Source organism: Natator depressus, chromosome 1 (assembly GCF_965152275.1).
Source record: "Natator depressus isolate rNatDep1 chromosome 1, rNatDep2.hap1, whole genome shotgun sequence".
Taxonomy (NCBI): Eukaryota; Metazoa; Chordata; order Testudines; family Cheloniidae; genus Natator; species Natator depressus.
The window spans coordinates 17,620,999-17,643,967 of record NC_134234.1 but is presented as its reverse complement, the minus strand read 5'-3'; the positions used below and the strand labels follow the sequence as shown (position 1 = coordinate 17,643,967).

The following is a 22,969-nucleotide window of genomic DNA, read 5'->3' as shown; positions in this document are numbered from 1 at the left end:
ATATGCAGTTATAACACAGCAGGTTTAGTAGCACAAACAGCTATCCAAGTTGTCTACAAGCCTATGTAGATTGCCCATGTAATTTAGGCACCTCTTCTGGAACACTTAGATTGTAATCTCTTTAGAGCAGGGGCCATCTTTTGGTTATCTGATTGTACTCCACCTCGCACAATGGGGCTTGGGGGCCTTGATGTGCTCCCACAATACAAATAAATATTTATTTAGTCCTTTCTCTTATTTCTCTTCTTAATCATTTCACATGCCAAACATACAACGCACCTAGATATTGGATGGATGGGTGGAAGCGTTTAGAGATTTGATTGATAAGGCTGATTTTGTGAAGCAAATAGAAAAAATAGACTTTTTAACAGTTTCTTTGTGTTCCATTGTTAGGTTCGTCTAGAGTGGCCCACAGATCTGGCAGTCAACCCGATGGATAATTCCCTGTATGTTCTCGACAATAACGTTGTGTTGCAGATCTCTGAAAATCACCAAGTGCGCATTGTGGCCGGAAGGCCTATGCACTGCCAGGTCCCAGGCATTGATCACTTCCTCCTCAGCAAAGTGGCAATACATGCAACTTTGGAATCTGCCACGGCTTTGGCCGTCTCCCATAATGGGGTCCTGTATATCTCTGAGACCGACGAGAAGAAGATCAACCGCATCAGGCAGGTCACCACCAATGGGGAAATCTCACTTGTTGCTGGTGCACCAAGCAGCTGTGACTGCAAGAATGATGCCAACTGTGACTGCTTCTCTGGGGATGATGGCTACGCAAAGGATGCCAAGCTAAATGCCCCTTCCTCCCTAGCCGTGTGCGCAGATGGGGAGTTGTATGTTGCTGACCTTGGAAACATCCGAATCCGCTTTATTCGGAAAAACAAGCCATACCTCAACACACAGAACTTATATGAGTTGTCCTCTCCTATAGACCAGGAACTCTACTTGTTTGACACCAGCGGTAAACACCTTTATACCCAGAGCCTACCCACAGGAGATTACCTTTACAATTTTACCTACACCGGAGATGGAGACATAACCTTGATCACTGATAACAATGGTAACTTAGTCAATGTCCGGAGAGATTCTACTGGGATGCCACTCTGGCTGGTAGTGCCAGACGGGCAGGTCTACTGGGTGACAATTGGCACCAATAGCGCCCTCAAAAGCGTGACAGCACAAGGGCATGAAGTGGGTATGATGACGTACCATGGCAACTCTGGTCTTCTTGCCACCAAGACCAATGAAAACGGATGGACAACATTTTATGAGTAAGTGCTGCTGGGATAATATGCCATTGGCACCATTTTGTATTCCATGTAATGTTAATGGAATAAAATTCACTGGATGAAATTCACCCCAGTGTAGAATGGCCCAAGTGCAAAGCATCAGGTCCCACGTAAGCCCTTGATATAGGATGTAAGTGGTATATAGTGTGGACTGAGCTCTCTGTACTGAGTGAATTTTACCTATAGATTTAGGCTGAGATTTTCAAAGCTACTTAAGGGATGTGGATGCCCAGTTCCCGTTAATTTTAGTTGGAACTGGACAGGTAAGATGCATATTGGAAAATTTTACTGAGCTTTGAAAATGTCAATCTGGGGTTTGGAAAAGATACCTTATTATCATCGTCATCATCATCATCCAACATCACACCTAGGAGCCCTAGTGGGCACTGGTGTGTTAATGCATCAGTGCCCCCTTTGGTCAGATGGAGCATTGCACAGAGTCAGCTCAGGCTGGCGGGGCAGACAGTCGGCCCCTCTTGGCTGAGTGTCTATACTACTCCTGTTCTGGGCTATGGAGGGTGTTAGTTTCAGTCCCGCTGGGATGTGCAGGTTTTCCCTTGTACTTGGTGGGGTCAGCTTGTTCTGGTCATCAGCAGGTCTGGAAACCCCTTTGGTTCTTAAGTCTCTATTAAGGGGTCTGTAGGGAGCTATGGCCCACCCACTCCTCTGGGTTCCAGCTCAGGGTCCTTAAACCAGACAGGCAGAATCAATACTCAACAACTCCTCCTACTGTGCCCTGAGCTCCTTCCTACCTCCCTGGGTTCTGTAGGCTTCTCCAGTCTGTAGATCTGGTCGTCCTTTCTCTGGGGTGTTGTCTCTGGGCAGCTTCTCACCAGCTTGCTGGCAGGACTTTACATCTCCAGCCTGCTTGCTCCTCTGCAAGGCCGCACTCCCCTCTGCTTCTCAGCTCTTTTTCTCCTACCTGTTGTGAGGCTGCCAGTCAGGGCTGGCTGGCAGTTGCTGCATTAACTCCTTGGTTGTCAGGCCAGCATGGGTCTATAACACCCAGTGATACCTAGTCATGGACCAGGACCCCATGTGCTAGGTGCTGTACAAACACAGAACAAAAATAAACTCCATGTCCCAAAGAGCTGACAAAGACAAGAGACAACAGATGGGGACAGACAGAAAGGGAGCACAGTGAGACAATATTGGTCAGGATGATAGGGGGTGATCTCAGCACACCAGCAGTCTGACTGTTAAGTTTTTTGTAGGCTTCGTGGCAAAGAAGAGTTTTAAGGAGGGATCTGAAGGACAATAATGAGTTACTTTGCGGATGGTTAAGGGACAGCATGGGAGAAAGCATTAATATGCTTCTTTGAATATTTTCCAAGTGGGCAAAGGAATCTGACAGTCTCTTGTTCACTCCCCTGCCAGAGCTCCTACTATATGTGCTCCAGTGTTTTGTCCAATCTAGTTTTAAATGGCTCAGGATGTAGGGCTGACACCACTTCCCTAAGAAGACAATTCCACAGTCATTAGATTGTAATGTCACTATTTTTGTTATTGATATGCTTTGTTAAGTGCCAGCCATGTGCTCAGTGTTGTATAGGACACTCCCTGTCCCGAAGGACTCACAGACACAGAGAAGACAGCCTGAGGCAGGGATGATTTGGGGAGGGTGTTTGGTTTAGTTTAGATAGTGCATCTCTAGCAGGTAATGGGAGAAAGGTTGGTGACTTGGCAAAGGCTGTCTCATACATTCACCTTGCACTTGGGAATTTTTTTCTGCTACGCAGTCTACATTTCCCTCTGTTTATTCCTACCCCTTTGTGATCACTCTTGGTATTCCATCACCATGTAAGCAGTGTCCCCGTAGAGAAAGAACAGTGTTCCCTCTCATGCACCTGCTTATTAGTCCATTTCCCCACGTTTTTAAATGGCCACGTGGAGGTGCTCAGGTACCGTAATAATGGCCCGGTATAAAAACCTGAATAGAATTGAATGTATATGCAGGATAAGCCTGAAACAGAGATTGAGAGTGAGAAAGAACCAAGAATAAACGTCGGCCCGATTAGCGTGTGCTTCACTGAAGCTTTTAAAGTTCGTTGACCCTAATTTACCCCAGCTGGATCTCTATTGTCTCTAGCTGAGTTAGACCCAGGATCATTTTGGCCCTTTTCATATTAACATGCTCCAGACTCAGGTTACAGGGTGATGGGGTTTTTTGCGTAATATTAAGTAATAATACCAAAGTCTTATATAGCACTTTTCATCAGTGGATCTCAAAGGGAAGTAAGTATCACTATCTCCCTTTTAAAGATGGGGAAACTGAGGCACAGAGTGGAAGTGACTTGCCAAGCTTACCCAGCAGGCCAGCAGTGGGGCCAGGAATAGAACCCAGGTGTCCTGCATCCTGAGCTCTAAGCCACACAGCCTCCTGGTATGGCTTGTCCTGCCTTGAAAGGGGCTGATGTAAAGCCTCTGCTAAATCAGCTGATGGATAATAGGTTAGTTAGGTTCTGTATCCTACATAGCAATATTCCTCAGTGAATCACAATTCCTATCTCTCCACCTCTCATACCAGTGTTGTTCTCTGGGGAGCGGGTTAGCTTAACTAGTTCTCCTTTTTCTCTAGGAGTGGAAGCCCACTACAGCATTGTAATGTTATGCTAAGTCAAGGCGCTCTTTCCTCTCTCCACAGACATCGACACTTATGTCTAGCCTAGGGGGTCAGGTATGGTGGAGAGCCCAAGCTCCAGCCCGAGCCGCAGTGTCCACACTGCTCTTTTTAGTGTGCTCGCTCAAGCCCCTCTAGCACAAGCCTCTCTCCAGCGGCAATGGAGACAAACCTAGGGTGACCAGACAGCAAGTGTGAAAAATCGGGATGGGGTGGGGGTAGGGTGACCAGACATCCCGATAAAATTGGGACAGTCCCAATATTTAGTTGTTTGTCCCGTGTCCCGACCGATGTACGGTTAGGACGCCATTTGTCCCGATATTTTGCTTCAGCGGCACTCCGGCTTTTTTTTTTTTTTTTTTTTTTTTTTGGCTTGGGGCGGCAAAAACCCTAGAGCCGGCCCTTGTGGGGGGGTGAGCCTGTGGCTGCCCCCCCCCATGTGTCCCGATATTTTGTTCTTGTCATCTGGTCACCCTAGTGGGGGGTAATAGGTGCCTATAGAAGAAAAAGGCCCAAATATCAGGACTGTCCCTATAAAATAGAGACATCTGGTCACCCTAGACAAACCCTCAGAGGCCCTGCACTTGACAACAGAGCTAACCATGGAAAATGAAGCAAACTAAATGTTAGGATCATTAGTGATCACATTTATCTCCACTTCCTCTATAGTTTTGGTCATAGACATAAATACAAGAGCAAATTTTTAAGTAAGAGGGGGAAAAAAGGCAAACTACTGTGTTGGTATATTCATGACAATCCTCAGTTATTTCTTGCTACACAACTCAATGGGGAATTTGTGAAACTTATTCTGAGCCAGATGCGTCTCTGGTGTACCTCTGGTCATTTCAGGGGAGTCACATGATAGCTTTTAACCTTTCGTAGCTAAATGGAAATCAGGGCTGGCTAGAGGTTGGCACAGAGGAATGGGAATCAGGATTGATCCGTGTTCCCGACTCAGCTACTGAATTGCCAGACTAAGGTGCACCAGAGTCTATGTACATCACTGTGCTTATATCAGGGCATGTTTCTCTAGTTTAGACAAATCCCACGTTCATTAATGATTGGAAAGTGCTTTGAGATCCTCAGATGTAAAACACCCTAGAAGTTGAAAGTAATTTAACTGCAAGTTACATAACGCTCCAGGGGCCCCAGTGGACATTTCCCCTTTCTAAGCTTTACCTTTATTCCCATCAGCAAATGCTGGCACAGGATGACATTAAATGATCACCCTATAAGAAAAGAGAAAAGGTGCAGTACTGTATACTTGAGTGAAGGTGGAAAGGAACAGTGGATAGGTGCCAGTGTGGATACGTGGTGCTGCTTCAGGGGGAAGTTTGAATGTGTCAGAACCTGGGGACAGCCAGGAGGATCACATCTTACCTTTGACTCATGTGCAAAGATGAATGGTGAAAGAGGGTATGGCTCTATTGGACACTTTCAGCCACTCACCATGCATTTGTTTGCAAGTCATTTTCTCCCTGTACTGTTGCTAATACTGGGGCAAATCATGGCTCTTATGCCACAAAGTGCCCAAGACACAGCTGAGTTGGTGCAGCTGTAGCATGTGGAGGAGGAGGCAGGATGTGCGGATCTAGCATTGGAGGTCGGTCTGGAGCACACCATGGAATCCAGCTCCCATCCTATCCCAACTCAGCTTGGGGAGGGGGAGATCTCCTGCAGCACAGAGTGACTGGCAGTTCCTCCCCACGCAGCAAGGGGACAGGAGCTGTGCAGACTACTGTACTGGGGAACTGCAGAGCCACTCCAGAACCCTTGTAGGTAAGCTAATCCTTCCCCCCTGCCCACAGGGAAGCCCCCATGCAGCAATCCTGGTGCTGGGTTTAGCATTGGGATAGGACATAGCAGGAGGTTAGCCTTTTATTTCACCCTTCTCTTCTTGGAGAGAGAAGCTCACTCCGGCGCAGCAAAAAGGCCTATGCCCCTCTGCAGGCCACTGTGACTCTGCCCAGCAACTGCATTAAATACTCACCTTCACGCTGAACCTTCATCAGTAATAATCGATGGGAAAGGAAACGAGTCTGGGAACTGCATCAGGCTAAAAATCTCTCGCCATCCATCTCCTCAAGCCAGGGAGAAGGGATGCTGTATAGTTTGTTGGGTTTTCTTTAGCTTGACCTGAAAGAATTGCTACCATCTTGACGTAGCTTATTAGTCTTTTTTTCAGAAACCAGGGCCTTGTTAATTTTTTTTTTTTTTGAAAAGTCAGGACTGTAGTAATTATCTTGATTAGCTCATTGTGATGGTATCACTGTATGCTAAATAATTTAATTTCCCCCAGAGCCTAAGTCAACCCTTTCATGCATTATTTAGCCAATATAAGGCTTTTTAGTTCAAGTCTTTTGTCTGCTCAATTAGTTTTCAAGGTCACTTCCTCAGATGCAAACATAGGTGTTTACACATCACTGCAATTAATGCTTGGGATCAAATTGCGCAGAAACCCCAAACCCGTTTGTGCTGCTCACCTACAGGAGGTGATTCACAGACAGGGGGAAAAGTTTTCTTGAAACAGATCTTCAGATTGAAGTTAATGGAACTATGCCCATTTATATCAGCTGAGTTTTTGGCCTTTACGTTGTATGGGGGTGATGTCTCATAAAGGACTAAAAGTTGCCAAGCCTCACACGTGCTCTAAAGAGCAGCCTACAAGAGCATGTTGGATGAAATGCACAACAAGGCCATGTGCTTGCCCTCTGCCCGCAAGTGAATGTCACCCTCTGTGAATTAGCAAAGACCACAATCCAGTAATAACAGTAACTTTGTATTTGTGGGTAGGTTTTTTTCCATTCACAGGGGCAGAGTTAAGGTTGTTTGCATGTTGGAAAGTGGAAACGCTTCCATATATCAATGTGAGTGAGTTTGGAGCCAAGGTCAGAGTTATAATTGCTTTCTGTTAACCTTGTTTGTGATTTCCTTATTTCTTTAATGTTGGTTTTTGTGATGTGTATAATTGTGTGTCTAGTTTTGAATTGCATGTGGAGCCAATAATGATAAACTAACTATGTTGTTTTGTGAAGTATAACAATACACATTTCCCTGAAATCTTTCATAATGGTCACCGTGGAAATTTAAACAATGGTATTCTGCTCCACCTTTGACCACAATTCCTGGGTAGCCCAAAGTTTTTCTTACAGTTTTCAGCAGTAAAATAGTTAACAATGTTTAAGTTTAAATCAACATTATTAAGCTTCAGAGTTAAAATCTCTTTGTGCTATACAGGGGAGGTCACCTTCTCAAAATAGTGCTGTTGTTTGGGTGTGCTTCAGTCAGACATTACTAGTGCAGGTCATGTGGAGAACATTAGCTAAACACTAGAGACCTTTTTCAAATTCTGAAGTTTGGGGTCCTCCAGAGAGGAAATAGAGTGTACCACTCTGAGTACTGGCTCAATCTAACCCTTGCCTTCGATCCCCAGGTGCCGTACAAACATTACCAATTTACTGTGTCTTTTTTTATCTATATAAATGACAAGCATATTCTTTTCTGTGTGCACAGTTGGAGATGAAGGGTTTCAGCAGCCACTGACATGCAACCACCTCTTGACTGGAAAGCAACATCTGTTATAACTATAACCATTGGGCAAGAGAGAATATACCTGCCCATATCACTGAGTATTACAGGGATTCTGGGAAGCCCTAAATTAGAGCTGCCTCATCCCAGGGCTATTGCTGCAGCAACCTAGAATATGGAGAATTCAAGCCACCCTTGTCCCTTCTCCCCTTGCAATATCCCTTCTGTGCTCTTCCCCTTGGCAGTCATTTCTACATTAATTGTAAGATAATTAATTAGACTCTCACCCTTGTTCCTTTAAAGAAGTTATAGTAAAATGCTGGTAATTGTAGAGATAAATAACACTTCTCCTGTGCGCCAGAATAAGTTCTGTGGACATGTTCTGTGCCACAGGGATGGCAGTTCTGGGAACCTGATACTAAAATATATATTCCTGGGGAATTCTGCACCACTGTGCACATACAGAATTTGCGTCCCCACAGATTTCTTTGCTTTCCTGCAAAAAATGACTTTCTGATGGGGAAGCAAAGGGAAGTCACAAAAGCGGTCACTTGACTCTCCCCAACAGTGTGAGCATGTCATTTCAGGCGCCCAGAGCAGCCAGCGGAGAAGTAAATCACTACTGGGGGGCAGGGCTGGGGACACCCCAGCCAGTGTCAGTCCCTGGACTGACTGGTTCAGTTGCTAGTCCCTGCTGGGCTTGGGGTGGGGAGGACAGGACTTCCTTTTCCCCTGCGAGGAGCAGCTGAGGCCAGGACTGGGTCAGACCCACCCCCAGAAACCTACCCCATCTGCAGGAAGCTCTGCACTCCCCCCCCCCGCCCACTTCCTGTCCCCATTGCTCCTCAACTGCAGGGGAAGGGATTTGCTCCCCCATTCACCCAACACCCATGCATCCAGACCCTTCCCCGCATCGAAAAGGGACCCTGGCAGCTCCAGTCAGTACTGCTGACTGGGCCGTTATAAGTCTGGTCTAAGGCAGGCTCCCTCTATCTGGCTCTGCGAGGTTCCCTGGAAGCGGCGACAACATGGTCCTCGGCTCCTAGGCAGAGGCGTGGCCAGGGGGGCTGCCCCCAGCCTGAGTGCCGGCTCCGCAGATCCCATTGGCTAGGAACTGCAGCCAATGGGAGCTGCGGGGGTGGCGCTTGGCAGCTCTCAGAGCCGCCTGGCTGCCTCTGCACCTAGGAGCTAGGGAGCCATCCAAGGTAAGAGCTGCCCAGAGCCCGCGACCCTCATCTCCTCCCGTACCCCAACCCCCTCCCTGAGCTTGGAACCCCCTCCCACACCTCAAACCTCTCAGACCCAGCCCGGAGCCCCCTTATGCACCCCAAACCCCTCATCCCTGGCCCCACATCAGAGCCCACACCCCCAGCCGAAGTCCTCACCCCCCCACCCCAACCCTCTGCCCCACCCCAGAGCCTCCTCCCACACCCCGAACCCCTCATTTTTGGCCCCACACCAAGCCAAGAGCTGGTATCCCCTTCCACACCCCAACCCCCTGCCCCAGCCCGGTGAAAATGAGTGAGTGAGGGTGGAGGAGAGTGAGCGACTGAGGAAGGGGAGCTGGAGTGAGTGGGGAGCAGGGCCTCAGGAAAGGGGCAGGACAGGGGCAGAGCCTCGCAGAAGGGGCGGGGAAGGGGGAGGGACAAGCATGTTCAGTTTTGTGCAATTAGAAAGTTGGCAACCCTAGCCTGGCATGAAGGGACAGGGTCCCGGGGTGTTTCTGGGGCAAGCCCGGCCCTTGCACTGTGTCAGGGTCAGGTGCAGTCTCACTGCTGAGTCCCTGTCTTGGGGCGTGGGCTACAGGGTGATCTCCCACCTCTGTGCAGCTAGTGGCCTGTGCTCCCCACTGCCATGCTGGAGCCTCCACATTTACTTATTGACAAATAAAATTTACAGAATTTTAAAATATTGTGCACAGAATTTTTTTTTTGGTGCAGAATTTTTAATTTTTTGGTGCAGAATTCCCTCAGGATTAAATATAGGGAATTGTTAATGTCATAAGGATAGTGAGAGCCCACAGTTCAAGTACATTGAAGTTTGTTGTTGTTTGAAGCCTGCATGATTTAACATTCAATGAGTAATATATATATATTGGCTCCTCTTTTCTGTTGGCCATTTGGGGAGCTGGCATGTAACAATAATAGGGTGGAATATATTGATTTTGTGTTCAGGCTGTTTTTAAGGAGTGGGTTAGTTTCATATATGTAAAATATATGGGTAGTTCAATAGGATTTTTATATATTTAAAACTGTGTTAGATATTATTTGGAAAGTTGTGAAGAGGCTAGATTTTGTGGAGTGTATAAACACACACAAAATATAGTTTGTGAGGTGCATTCAGAGCCTTTGGCACTAAATGTAACATGAGTATGGAGTATTTTTCCAACCTATTTGACTGCTAGTTGCAAAAGGCTGATGAACTGTGAAAAAACTAAAATGAGGAGCCTTCGGGAATCCTGGAACAAGTTGACTTTCTGAATAGACAGTACTTGTGACCCTGCTTTGATTCCCAGGGATCACGCTTCTATACAGCAGTAATGTGATAAATGAAAGCTCTGAATGTTTACAAGCTTAACAATTAGGTCTCGTAAGTACCAAATACCATTTTAATTCTGTGCATTGAACCTTAGCTAAAGAAATTTCCAATTGGGGATGGATGGCAACAGCTTCCTTTGCTGGCCTAATAATTGTCACTGTAATTGTAAAAGCCGAGTCTTTGCAGTTGGTTTGAATAGGAGGCAGCAGCTTCATTATCAGGTGATGAATTCATTGCTCTGAGTGCTGCTGTGCTCGTTCCCGTGTTTCAGAATTTCCTTAATTCTGGTGCTTTTGTAGCATTTGGAGAACACAAAAGTCTTAGGCTGTGATGAAAACTGGGCCACCTCAAAATCCTGAGATTGTGGAAACAGGTCTATGCAGCTTAGCTTTTAAATGAATTGACTAGAGATTTATCTTACTACAAATACCAGGACACACCTGCATCTACATGAGAGCCAGTCACCTGGCCTTCCTCTCAGAGCTGGGAATCTGTCATATAAATGACTTTGTGGAGGCGGAGGTGAAAAGAGATGAAACATCCATGTCATTCACTTTGACTTGTTAAAACTTATTATCTATTCAGAAACACGGAGGCCTTAAAGTCAGAGGGACCCATGGGGTTGTGAGAGTGTATAATAAACTGCATCCTGTATGTACCATACACTCTAATCCAAGACAAAAGGGCAAAGTGCTCCAGTCATAAGCAAAATATATAATGAGAAAGGAGGAAAAGAAATGTGCCATGAGAAAAGCACTTTGTGTCCAAATGGGAATGTCGGTCATAACTCACATTTATATTGAGCCTTCTTTTGTGTTGCCATCCGAGTGCTAAAAGGCTTTTGTTTGGACATGAATTTTTTACACTTCGTCTGCCACTAATTAAAAATAATAATAAAAATGTTAATAGTGCAGTTGCGCTACCTTCTCACATTCCCCTCCGTCGGATGTGACCTTTTAACAGCTGTGAATGGGTGAGCTATCACCCCCAGAGTAAACTAGTACCATACCCACATCGGCTCCTAATGCAGATGGGATGGAGGTGGAATAGTCATTTAGAATACTTAAAATGCAGATGTTTGAAGTTATCTCTAATTCTCAACCCCAAATTCCTCTCTTAGCTCTTGGGTGACATTCAACACCATAGCTACAGTGTTTTATTAAGCTGCATGTGTGACATTTTATTTAAATTATGTTTAGCTTTTTTTATTCTGATGTAAATATAATAAGCCTGTATAAAGCTCTAGGTGCCCTGACATCTAAGATTTGCATATATGCAAATTAGCACACACACACACACACACACACACACACACACACACACACACACACACACACACACACACACACACCCATACCTCTGTGTGTGTGTGTGTGTGTGCATATATATATATATATATATATATGTCTGAGCTACTTTGTGAATGTGTAAATTATTTGAAGACTTCCAAATCCTCCTGCCCCAAGCAGCGGCAAGGCCAGGATGTGTAGCTGCATAGAACTTGTCCTCTGTCAGTGAGGTAGATGAGATGAGAGGGAGTCTGGAGGCCAGCTAGTGTACATGAATGGGTGAGTGCTAGCAGGTGTCCGAGATGTGCAGATGGGTGGGAACTGGATGGTGCTTGTGATTAGTGGTTGGTTGAGTGCTGCAAAGTGTCGAAGGGTGCTGGATAGATGGGGGAGTAGAGGGAGTCTGGAGTTGCTGATGAGTGTCTGAGGGGCTGGAGGGAGCTCGGTGTAAAGCTGGTGACTTAGGGTGGGTCTGCGCTTACAGTGGCGTGTGCAGTACAGACACTGCATGCCCCGCTAGCACAGGTATAAATAGCAGTGTGTACAGCAAGGCACGTGCCTGAACCCGAGGATATATACCCTACATGGCTCTCTTCATGCCCATGCAGTGCCTCCTATATATTGTTCAGGACTGCAAAATGACTCAGCTTCCGGGAGGTCTTTGTGCCTCGAACATTGTTGATAAGAACACTGTGACTTGGCTTGACCGGATTGCATACGCCAAATATGGTGCCTCCTCCTTTGTCTACGCTGCTATATTTAGCAGTGTAGTGCTGGAGCCTTTCCCCTCTGCAGTGAAAGACTCTGGAAGTGGAGAAAGGCTCCGGTAGGGGGGAGGCAGCTAGTAAAGGCCTTTTGGGGCTGAATATCATTCACTTAGAATCAATCATAGTGCTCTTAGGACTTGGGTGAAATTGCAGCCACCTTTATTGAACCTGCTCTGTCCTTAATCTATGGTCCAGATTCTCTTCTCACTCACACCAGTTTTACACCGGTGTAACAACCCCTTAGACTTCAGTGACTAGCCCCATAATAAGAGGAGAAGAGAACAGGGCTGTATCAGACCACCATCTCACATTTTTATACGTGACTTGACTCTTTAGCACCATCCTTGCCCTGAGGTTGTTGATGCTCCGGGTCTGAACTGTCGAGTTCAGAGACAGAAGTTCCCAGAAGTTTGGGTGGCAGAACGGGGGGGCTGGATCTGAGCTCATTGCTACTTTTAGGGTGGCACTCTGTGTAAATACTGGTGTCAGTAGAAAAAGCACTTGTGCTGTATGTAACACACCACTGGGGACAGTGACCAGTGATGTGCTTCCTCCATGGGACAAAGACACTAAATAATGTCCCTTGTTCACTGCCGCTGCAGGTGGCATAAGGATATCTGCTGGGACTCAGCTGATGGATGAAGTTACATAATGTTTTCAAGTAGGAGACTCACATATATCCTTACAGGAGGTACAGTGACACTTAGCAACCAAAATGCTTGAGTTCCCGTCGCGGCAGACAAAACAACAACTAATGAGCAAAGAAAGTTACTCTGTATTCAGAGCACTTCATTTGACTTCCAGCTTTAAAAAAAACAAACAATGCAGACCCAAATCCTGTGCTTCTAAAGTCACTTGGGAAAGGCTTAACTGGTCTATGCCAAACTCACGAAAACTGTCCTGAATTTATTCTCTTTTCCCCTCTCTTTTCACAGCAAGCTAATTAATTACCAGGGCATTGTGCCCAGCTCTCCAAGTGTGAATAATTCCATGACTGAGAGTGTGACATGACTGTGGGCCAGACTCTCCTTCCCACCCAGGGGATGGGAAGACCATAACCTACATAGACCTTGACTCCAGAGACTCTGGCTGAGGCCCAGAATCTAGAGACGACAGCCAGTTAACACTTTTGCTCACTTTCATTTATTCTAAATATTTAAGTTGGTTAAAAATAATCACATCCTTACAGATGAGGGGCCAACTCCATCCCTTAGGTGTAAGCAGCCACCACCCCACTGACTTCAGTGAAATGGGAGCCACTTGCCCCAGGGTTGAATTTGGTCTGTTCATATTTGGTGTCCCATGGAACAGAAGTGAATTTGGGCCTGCTAGTGTGAAATAGTGGGGAAGACGCTTTTCGGGGTGAGCAGTTTGTTCTGTCATTGTTAGGGGCTCAGATACCATGGTGATGGGGATGGCCTTAGCAACAACTCCATGGCCTCTCTCAGGCTTCTGCTCTGGTGGATAGTGCTGCTGGGACACTTTTCCCTGTTCTTGGATCTTTGAGGGTGGGGGACATTCTGTCATTGTATTCTCCAGTTGCTGTCATGCTTTAGTGGGCAGGGGTGGGATGGCTTAAGCCCCATTTATCATTGGTTATTTTTGGTGTGGGGGAGGGCAGGATTCTTACTCCTTCTCCCTGTCTGCTTCCATGACCCCATCGCTGTAGTATCTCCTCAGTGGGCCCAAGGGCTCTAGGGAATTGTGCCACTTTGGTTTCCCATTGCTCTCCACTCCCAGCTTACACAAAACCCTGCCTTATGAAGCTCTTCTCCTCAGGGTATAGTCCCCTTGCTACATCCCTGCTTTTAGCTCATTTTTTGGCAGAGGGAACTGCTTGGGCAATGCCATGATGTTAGGGGCTGGTGGTGTGTGGTCCCTCTTTGTCATGCTAGCCAAGGAGAGGTAATTTCAGCATGAGCACCCCCATTGGAGTACTCTTCTGGGGAGGTCCAGCCACAGGCTTTCTGCTTCCCCTGTTCATTGATAAACTAAAACCCAACTCATTCTATGACACAATCCAGGAAAAGCCAAGGAATGAATAGAGGTGGAGACCGAGCTACTGTCTCACCCATTTGTATTGGCCCCTCCAATTCTGAGGCACACTGGCAAGGTGGTGTTGGGGGAAGCTTGGGCTGTGGTTACTGGAGTGGTGCACTTTATGTAAGTAGGGGACTTCATTTTCTAAGGCTATCAGTCTGGCTTCTTTCACCAGCCCAAATCTTCACTTTTAAAATAAGACAGAAATAATCAGAGACTTGCCATAGTATAAAGGGATAAGAACAGGACCAAAGGAACTAGCTGTACATGGTGGCACAAAGAACCTTCTGTGTGGGATAGAGACAGACTCATTGAATAGATCTGAGGAGATAGCCGTGAATGTAAATAAGGAGCAGAATGGCGGTGATAAACTTAGGAGGCATGTGTTTAAAATACCGGCTAAAAATTACATGGTTGAAGTTATTGAGCCAAACCTGCACCCCTTTAACAGAAGCAAAACTCCCAGTGGAGTCGGTGGAGGTCCTGGGAGCAAGCTAAATCAGCAGGAGCTTTGCCGCAGTAGAATCTGTGTAAGGGCTTCAAGATCTGGCCTGTTCTTCGTAGGGCAGCACATAGATCCCCCTCCTCTGTTAATGGTACTGATCACACTCCATCCTCCTTTTCAGGTACGACAGCTTTGGCCGCCTGACCAACGTCACCTTCCCCACAGGCCAAGTCAGCAGCTTCCGCAGCGATACCGACAGCTCAGTGCACGTCCAGGTAGAAACCTCCAGCAAGGACGACGTTACCATAACAACCAATCTGTCAGCATCAGGCGCTTTCTACACCCTCCTGCAAGGTGAGCCAAGCGACTGCCCCTACCCCAGGTTCAACTGCACGCCAAGGATTACACAGCAGGAAACAGGCATCTTAATAATCCCAGCACCAGAAAAACCTTCCACCCTGCAACATGCTCGTGCACACCACTTACACCTACTTACCAAAGCAACAGGAAACATTACAGGGCTCGCTGTCGATTCTGCAGCTGGTTTCCACTTGGTTCTCAGTTGGTTGCCGAGCTGTGCAGTGCTATACTCCCTCGTCATTACCATTATTATTCAAACCAAGGGGCTAGCTAAACCTGACTGCTCCTCTGGTAGACCTGTTACTTCACTCTTTTAATGGCTTCCCGCTTAAAGAGTCATTGTGTGTCCCACCAGAGTAGGTTTCAATTAAGGAAGCTGAGTATTGGGGATTGTTATTCTTTATGCAATGTGCACTGAGCACCATCCAGGGAAACGACCAGTACACGGTCCCTGCCCCCAAGAGTCTGTGCACAAAGTGGAGGGGGGGCAGCAGGAAGGAGGAGTGAGTGATGAGGGGATGCGTGCAAGGTAGTAAATTAGCACAGTGATTGCTGCATGTGCTGGGCCAGATCCGCAGCTGGTGTAAATTGGCACAGCTCTGCTGACTTTGCTAGGAGGGACAGGTAGGGAGGGGTAAGGTTAGAGAAGTAATGAGGTGGGGGAGAAAGAGGTGGCAAGCAAGGGAGTAGAGAGAGTGGAAGGAAGGATGAGGTGGGAGGAAAGCAGGGGGTGCGGCACTGTGATCAAAGCAGAAGTTTACACTCCAGAAGCACTTGTAGATGTCAAGAGTGTTTTCCTGAAGCTGAGGATCTGAAGCTTAGCCCCGCTCCCTGGGGGCTCAGGCTGTGCTCAGTCTCGGTCCCTGGGGGCTGGCAAGCTCTCTGCATTCCCCACTCCCTGCTGGCTCGGGTGAAGGGCCAGCAAGCTCTGTCTCACCCCCACTCTGGTTCCTTAAAAAACAGATGTCTGGGTGGTTAATTTCCCTTTTTTTTCTATGGCAAAAGGTAATCTCCCGCATAGGAAACTGCTTCCTATGTCTGTGAGCACCTTCCCTGGCCACGGAGAAAGCAGTCTGGGGCCCAGGCCCTGTCAGGCTGTACCTTACATTGCCCTAGGGCATAGCTGGTGTGCGGTGACTTTTCCTTGTGCACGACAGAACACAAACCAACTGAAACCATAACTAGCCCAGCCAAAAATCCACGCGTGTCTGGCAAAGACTCAGATGTGAGGTTGGCTTCACCTCAGGAGCTTAATTAAGGAATAGAACCCGCGGTTGGGGGCTCTTTAGTGAGATAATTGACTGCGATGTGATTTATGCCTCCTGAGCCAAAGGCCAATAAATTGCCCAATAAATCTCATTGTGGCGTCCCCCAACAACACCGGACAAGGCAGGACAAAAGGCCATTTTTAATAGCTTGAAATGACAGACAGTGTTTTTGGCTCACAGAGAAGATTGAGCGGGGAAATGAGCTTTTACCAAATGAAGTGAACTTTCTGGTACGTTAGCTTTCTTGCAGAGTCAGGAAGGTGTGTGCAGTCCCATCAGGAACAAATCCTGATTAGCCATGTTTGCAAGGGCCGCCTACAGAGCGATTCTAGGCCAGGGCACAGTCGGGCAGCCTACTTTAAAAGATACAACAATACTTCTCCCTCGCTCAGCCAGAACTGGCTTTCTGCCAGGGGACAGAAAAGAGGCTTCAGGAAGAAATTGTTACAGAGATCTAGTCTGCATGTTGGCCCATAAACCAAGCGCTTTAGCCTGCCAGATGCGTAACACACTCAGCTAACTCACAGCGTGGAGTGAGATTATATGGTAGAGGTGGTGTTACGCTTTCGGCCTAATGGTCTCCCAGGTAGAGAGCACAGAAAATTCCAAAACAGCAAGTGCTCGGAGGGGGAACCACTCGTTCCAAGGCAGTGGGACAGTGATAGAGGGAGCAGCACAGGGGTGGCTGAACAGAGGTTTCTGGAGTATGCCGTGTGCAGATCAACCAGCGCTTGGCTGAGGAGCAGCAGCAATTTACTGTCTTGTGTGTGCCACTCCACGCTAGTGGGTGCAGCCAGATCTGCTCTGGGGTTTTAAGACTGTCTCTCCCTCTCAGTGGTTGTTCAGGAGAGAACGTACAGTACTGACAGAACTGTTAGCATGAGCCCTGGCATGGTTGGTTGGTGCAGAGCTTCATGCTGAACCCCAAACTGGCTTTGAACCTCTCATGAACCTTTTCAAGAAACCTGGACTGAGCTCTGAGCAGACTCAGGCTGACCCAAATGCAAAACTGGGCTGATATATGGTTTGATGCAGGACTGACAGTGTGACACTGAGCAGAACCAAAACCCACACTGAGGCTGGCATAAAACCCTGCTCACAAAGACAGCTGGATTTCACAGAGCTCCAGGGAAAAGCCCTCTTGCTAGCTCTAGGGGAGAGTCTCCGTCAGGGTAAATGGTGGAGGTAAAAGGTCCAGAGTTTTATTCCCGGGGCTGTGTGCTACTGACGACCATGCTCTTGGGGTTGGATGCACCAGTGGACGCTGCTAATGTGGAGCAGGGCAAACATAAAGTGTCCTGAGAGTCCCACAGATGGTGTCCCCATCTGTGCGGCATAAAGCTGCCAGAGGCAGCTCTATCACTTCCTGCACCAGAACCCCCCCCATCCTGGTGAGGAGGAGGGGGGATGTCAGATGTGAGGAGGGCAGAGGAGCAGAGTGAGTCTCTGCTATGCCTGATTCTCCACTGGCATAAGTTAAATTTGCTATGCTGCAGCTCTTACGCCAAGTCTGGGCAGCTGAGAATCAGGGAGCCCTGGCCAGTCCCCTGACAGGCCTCCGTCTCCAATGCTCCTGGGGACTCAAGGCCTTGGTGTCTACGGGCTAGATCCAGAGCCTGTTGAAGTTCAATGGAAAGACTCCTATTGGCTTTGACTGTGCAGTTGAGATATTCAAAGGGCTTTGGGTCTGCAGTCCTGGATCACTGCAGTACTTGGATATGCACTGGTAAATTCCAGTGTCACTGCAGTAATGGTGTCAGTCTATCTCTTAGTTATCTGCATGCATGTGGCTTATCTGGTCCAGCTGAGATCATTGGAAAACTCCATTTGGCTACAGAGGGTGCTGGATCAGGCCTATAATGAAAGAGATCAGCCAGCTTTAGGCTTCCTCTCCTAATTGTATCCTGTTGTGTCATTTGCCAATATATCCTAGGCTGAGGAGAGATGATAATTTTGCTCTGACCTGATTTCCCCTCGAGCTGCAGGAGAGCAGCTAGTGAACAAATGTAACTTGCTTCAAAATGGAAAAACGGTTTTCATGAATTTTTAAAGGGATTTTTGTATTCACAGTTTTGTATTTACAGCAGCCAAGGAGACAGAGATGGTAGTGTTCCCCAGCCTTCACTGCATAATGGGTTTTGAACAACCCTTTCACACTGAGTGGAGCCCAAACCCTCCAAGGGCTTCTCCGCTAGGTGCTTGGAAACTGTGAATTTTGACTGATGGGGTTTCTGCCTGGTTTTCTCCTGGGGGAGCCTGGGGAGGGAAGGCAGGAATACTGCCCTTCCCCTCCACTTCTGAACTGGTGGGGTTTGATCCATGGAATCTGTAGATCTCCTAAGATCCCTTTCAGGATCCACTGGAGGCCATATGGAAGCACTGTGCCTATGCACTCTCGCCTGACCCACAGCACTTGTTGGTGCCTCAGAATCCTCTTTCAGGGAAGACGGGAGCACATCATTGGGCAAGCAGTTAGCATTGAGTGACAGTGAGAATCCCCACTGCTTTGGGTGGAGGAACAAGACTGAGGAGAGCAGCTGGCTCCACTTGCAGAACCTGGTCTCCACCGAAGGAGGTTGCAAGACTTAATATAAACAGACATATTTTCAAAATTACATATCTATGTACAGATAAATAGAGGCAGATATTTCAGGATTGTTTTAGGATGTAAAGTTACAAACAATGGACACACATGAGCTTCAGAAAGGATAGAATTCAGGACCTTCAGCAGCAAAATCCCACCAGCCCCACTATGTGAGCTAAAGGAATAACTCTGTTAGCTGAGAGAGAATAGCAGGCTTTTATCCTAGCTGCAGCCAGCCCCTACAGGGAGACCTGAACACACACGCTATGCCAGAGTATTACACGTTATTCCCGTGTCATCTTGGTTAAGCTGCATAACGGTTTTTGTGCAAGTGCGTGCAGTCCAGAAAGTGAAGCTTTCTCTAGCCACGAAAGAGAAATGGACAATTTCCAAACAGACGTTAATGGTGAACAGTAAAGGTGAGTGTTAAAAGGCATCAACAAGCTTGGCAATAATTCAGGTAAGGAAAATAATTAAATGTGGGTTTCTGTCATCAGTCACTGGCTTGAGCCCATCTCTTCCCTTTCTCCAGACCAAGTCCGAAACAGCTACTACATCGGCGCCGATGGCTCTCTCAGGCTGATGCTTGCTAACGGCATGGAGGTAGCACTGCAGACTGAACCCCACCTGCTGGCTGGCACCGTGAACCCGACAGTGGGGAAGAGGAACGTGACCCTGCCCATCGACAATGGCCTCAATCTGGTTGAGTGGAGGCAGCGGAAGGAACAAGCTAGAGGGCAGGTTACCGTCTTTGGACGCAGGCTGAGGGTGAGCAACAGGCAGTACGGGTGACGCTTGATTTTATCTTTCAGGCATACTCAGTCTCACGGTAGAGCGTGGCAGGACCCAGTTGCAATGAATATAATGGGGATTTTTTAGTGAGCCTGGAGGACGGACAGACCCTGTAGTTCTGTCTGTGTCCCTAGCTGAGACAGCCTTTATTACTTCTCCCTGTGTCCTGACTGAGCCGTCGTGGATAGCACTGCTAGTTCCCCTGCAGTTCCTGTGGACTATGTGGAATGCCACACATCCAAACCACACATAACGGGCATGTTCAGTGCACAGATAAGAACGCAGGTGCACAGAGCTGCACATGTATTTCCAATTGCACTGGGCCAGTGCTTCCCAGACTTGTTCCGCCGCTTGTGCAGGGAAAGCCCCTGGCGGGCCGGGCCGGTTTGTTTGCCTGCCGTGTCTGCAGGTTCGGCCGATCACGGCTCCCAGTGGCCTCGGTTCGCTGCTCCAGACCAAAGGGAGCTGCTAGAAGCAGCAGCCAGTATGTCCCTCGGCCCGCACCGCTTCCAGCAGCTCCCATTGGCCTGGAGCTGCGAACCACGGCCACTGGGAGCCGCGATCGGCCGAACCTGCGGACGCGGCAGGTAAACAAACCGGCCCGGCCCGCCAGGGGCTTTCCCTGCACAAGCAGCGGAACAAGTTCGGGAACCACAGCACGAGGCACTTGGATTTGAACATAAGTCTGAACATGGGCAATTTGTAAACCTCATTGTTCATTCAACACGCAGTCTGAAAATCTTCCTATTTCCTTAAATTTGCCACTCTGCTGACTGCATTGAGGAGCTGCGTCTGTGGGATTCTTGGAACGTGCATTTGCGCACCCACAGAGAATGCCATGCATGCCAAAAGCCCATCTTCTAACTCTTGTTCTCCCTTTCAGGGGGGCGCAGAGTTTCTGTGCTTGTGAACGACATGTTTGGAAAGCACAGCTGTGCACACGACAATGTACTTTATGTACTAGTTGGAGCCTTTTAAAGATCTACCCAATAAGCCTGTAATTCCGTTGCTGATTAAGCTGTAATAATAATATTGACTACACAGCCGTATGAGCAGCCACTCCTGGAGTCAAGGGCTCTGAGCAGCTCAGAGGTAGTGCTCAGCACTTGACAGGATCAAACCTTCCGAGAGCGATGCTCAGAGTGTTGGTTAATGTCACTAGAGAGCTGGGATTCGAGCAGTTATTTATGCACACTTGGGCTATGCAGTAAATAACAACACACAGGTCTCAGAATATAAATGTTCTGCTCCTTGCTTCTCATCCTCTCCTCTTTCCTGCTGTGTGCCCCTTGCCGCTCCTGGGTCATTTCTACTCTTCACTCAAATAAACACACACTTGTTGTACACTCTGCCTGTATATAAAGCCACTCCTGACCTCATCCTCCAACATGAACATTACCGCAGACCATTCAGTTTCCTTCATTACCAAGAGAGAAAATTTTTGCAAGCAGAAGTCACTGGGAGCTGGGCATGTGCATCTGAACCCTCCTCATTAGAAGCTGTTTTTGTGCATGTGGATCAGTTGGCTCAAATTTTCTTTTTCCATGTAATACATAATGAAATTAGCAAACACGTTGTTCTCTAAGGATAGAAAGACTTGCAAAACTTACAGCTGTGTAAAAATCTTTTGGGGTTCACAGCAACTTTCACTGATTTCTGCCCCATCCTGGCTAATAGCCACTGATGGACTTATCCTCCAGGAACTTATCTAGTTCTTTTTCTTATGCTCTCTCCTGTCAGCTTAGAGCATCTTCACCAGACGTGCTGCAATGGCGCAGCTGCACCAGTACAGCTGTGCCACTGCAGCGCTGTGTGTGTAGACGTGCCCTAAATCTCTGCTTCCTTCCTTCTGTTTTCTTCTATTGTTCATGCAAGGCCAACAAGTGGGAGAGGAAAGTGTGTGGCTGGTGGATCTGTTGGGGATGGGGTCGGGGGGGGAAATGTGACACTAACACGTTTGCTGCCATCACATAGATCACGCTGCTTTGTACGTTCCATCCCTGTCATCTACCTGTTGTCTGTCTGATCTGTTTAGATGGAAGCGGTTGGGGGTGGGGATTGTCTATTACTGATCAGACTGTACATTCTGTTACTGATCTGTAGTGTACTGATCTGTACAATGATTACTGATCTGTACAGACTGTCTATTACTGATCTGTACAGTGCCCAGCTCAATAAAGCCCCCTTCTTAGTTGGTCCCTATGTTGATCCATGAGCCATAACAGCCAGCATATTGAGGGGGAGAATTCACAGTGTAGGCTGCATGGTGCAACAGTATCCACGGACTAGTAGATCTACCCCTCTGTAAGTCTGTGAAAGGAAGAGCTAAGGAATCTATCCACCAAGGATCCTGTATATTCAGGCTTTGCACAGGGGAGAGGATTTGGCTCCTAACACGTGTTAATGTTCAGCTTCACTGATCCACTGCATGTAACAGTGTTTGTCAGCCTTCTTCGTAGTTCCAGCTTTGCTGACCTGGCTGTTTGTGCCTCATCAGTCTGCAGCCCTTGCAGCAAACCTTTACCTTTACATATGCTGCACGGACTCGATGAAAGCTTCCGTGCTCTAATTGGCCCTATCGGTGCAACAGATTGATGGTCTTGCTGGTTGGCTGGCTGCAAATTCCACTCCGCCAATAACAAATGGCAGTGCGCAGGCTCTGTCCCAAATTGGAGTGTTAGCTAGAACACTGCTCCTGATAATGTAGCTCATTTTTTTCTTTTTACGAGCATGAACTTTTTAATAAAGAAGGATATAAAATAATCTCTGGTGGTGGAGCACGTGGGATGGCTGACAATTACAGAACTGTCTGCTTAATCAGTTTTATTTATGTAACCAGGGAAGCACCCACTGAGAATAGTCTCATATTCACCAGGATGCTGGCTGCAAGATAGCAGCCACGGAAACATTAGTTGTCACAACACTACCTCTCATCACAGCCTGCGTTACTGCAGAGATCTCGGAGATGCTGCTGCTAACCATTACTGAACAATTAAAGCATTCTAACCTCGTGCCCAGAATATCTATAAAGAGAACAAGCCCAGACTTGGACACACCGATAACCACAGCTTATTTGCCATGGGAATTTCATGCAGGCAATACTTTTTCTCTGTCAGTTGTGTTCAGTCAACCCCTAGGGAAGGAGCTCTGATTACAGACGTGCCATTTGCACTCTTATAGTTAAGGTTGCCTCTGCATTTTCATTACAAATCCTCATTTTCAGGGCTTTATGACTCACATGCAAAGGCTGGCTCCAGAGGATGTTGATGCTCATTAGTTTGACAATATTTTTAGCTACAGGAGACCCAAAAGAAGGTTAAAAGTCAATGCTGGTAATGAGTGACACTGCAATTCCAAAGCAGGCTCACCTGTTTTATTGATCTATTCTGGGCTGCGAGTCTGGGGTTTGTTAGTGTCTCTCACATTAACTGGAGGATATTTAATTATGT

At 47.4% G+C, this 22,969-nt stretch overlaps 1 protein-coding gene across 2 annotated transcripts in view; it reads left to right on the top strand.

Moving 5' to 3' along the window:
- Positions 1-22,969, top strand: part of TENM4 (teneurin transmembrane protein 4) — a 2,219,108-nt gene that overhangs the window by 2,167,549 nt on the left and 28,590 nt on the right. For both annotated transcript variants that reach the window (XM_074955672.1, XM_074955678.1), the window contains 3 exons: positions 394-1,271; positions 14,698-14,870; positions 19,261-19,496. In XM_074955672.1, the coding sequence (XP_074811773.1) occupies positions 394-1,271; positions 14,698-14,870; positions 19,261-19,496 (1,287 nt within the window). The remainder of the gene's footprint in view (positions 1-393; positions 1,272-14,697; positions 14,871-19,260; positions 19,497-22,969) is intronic.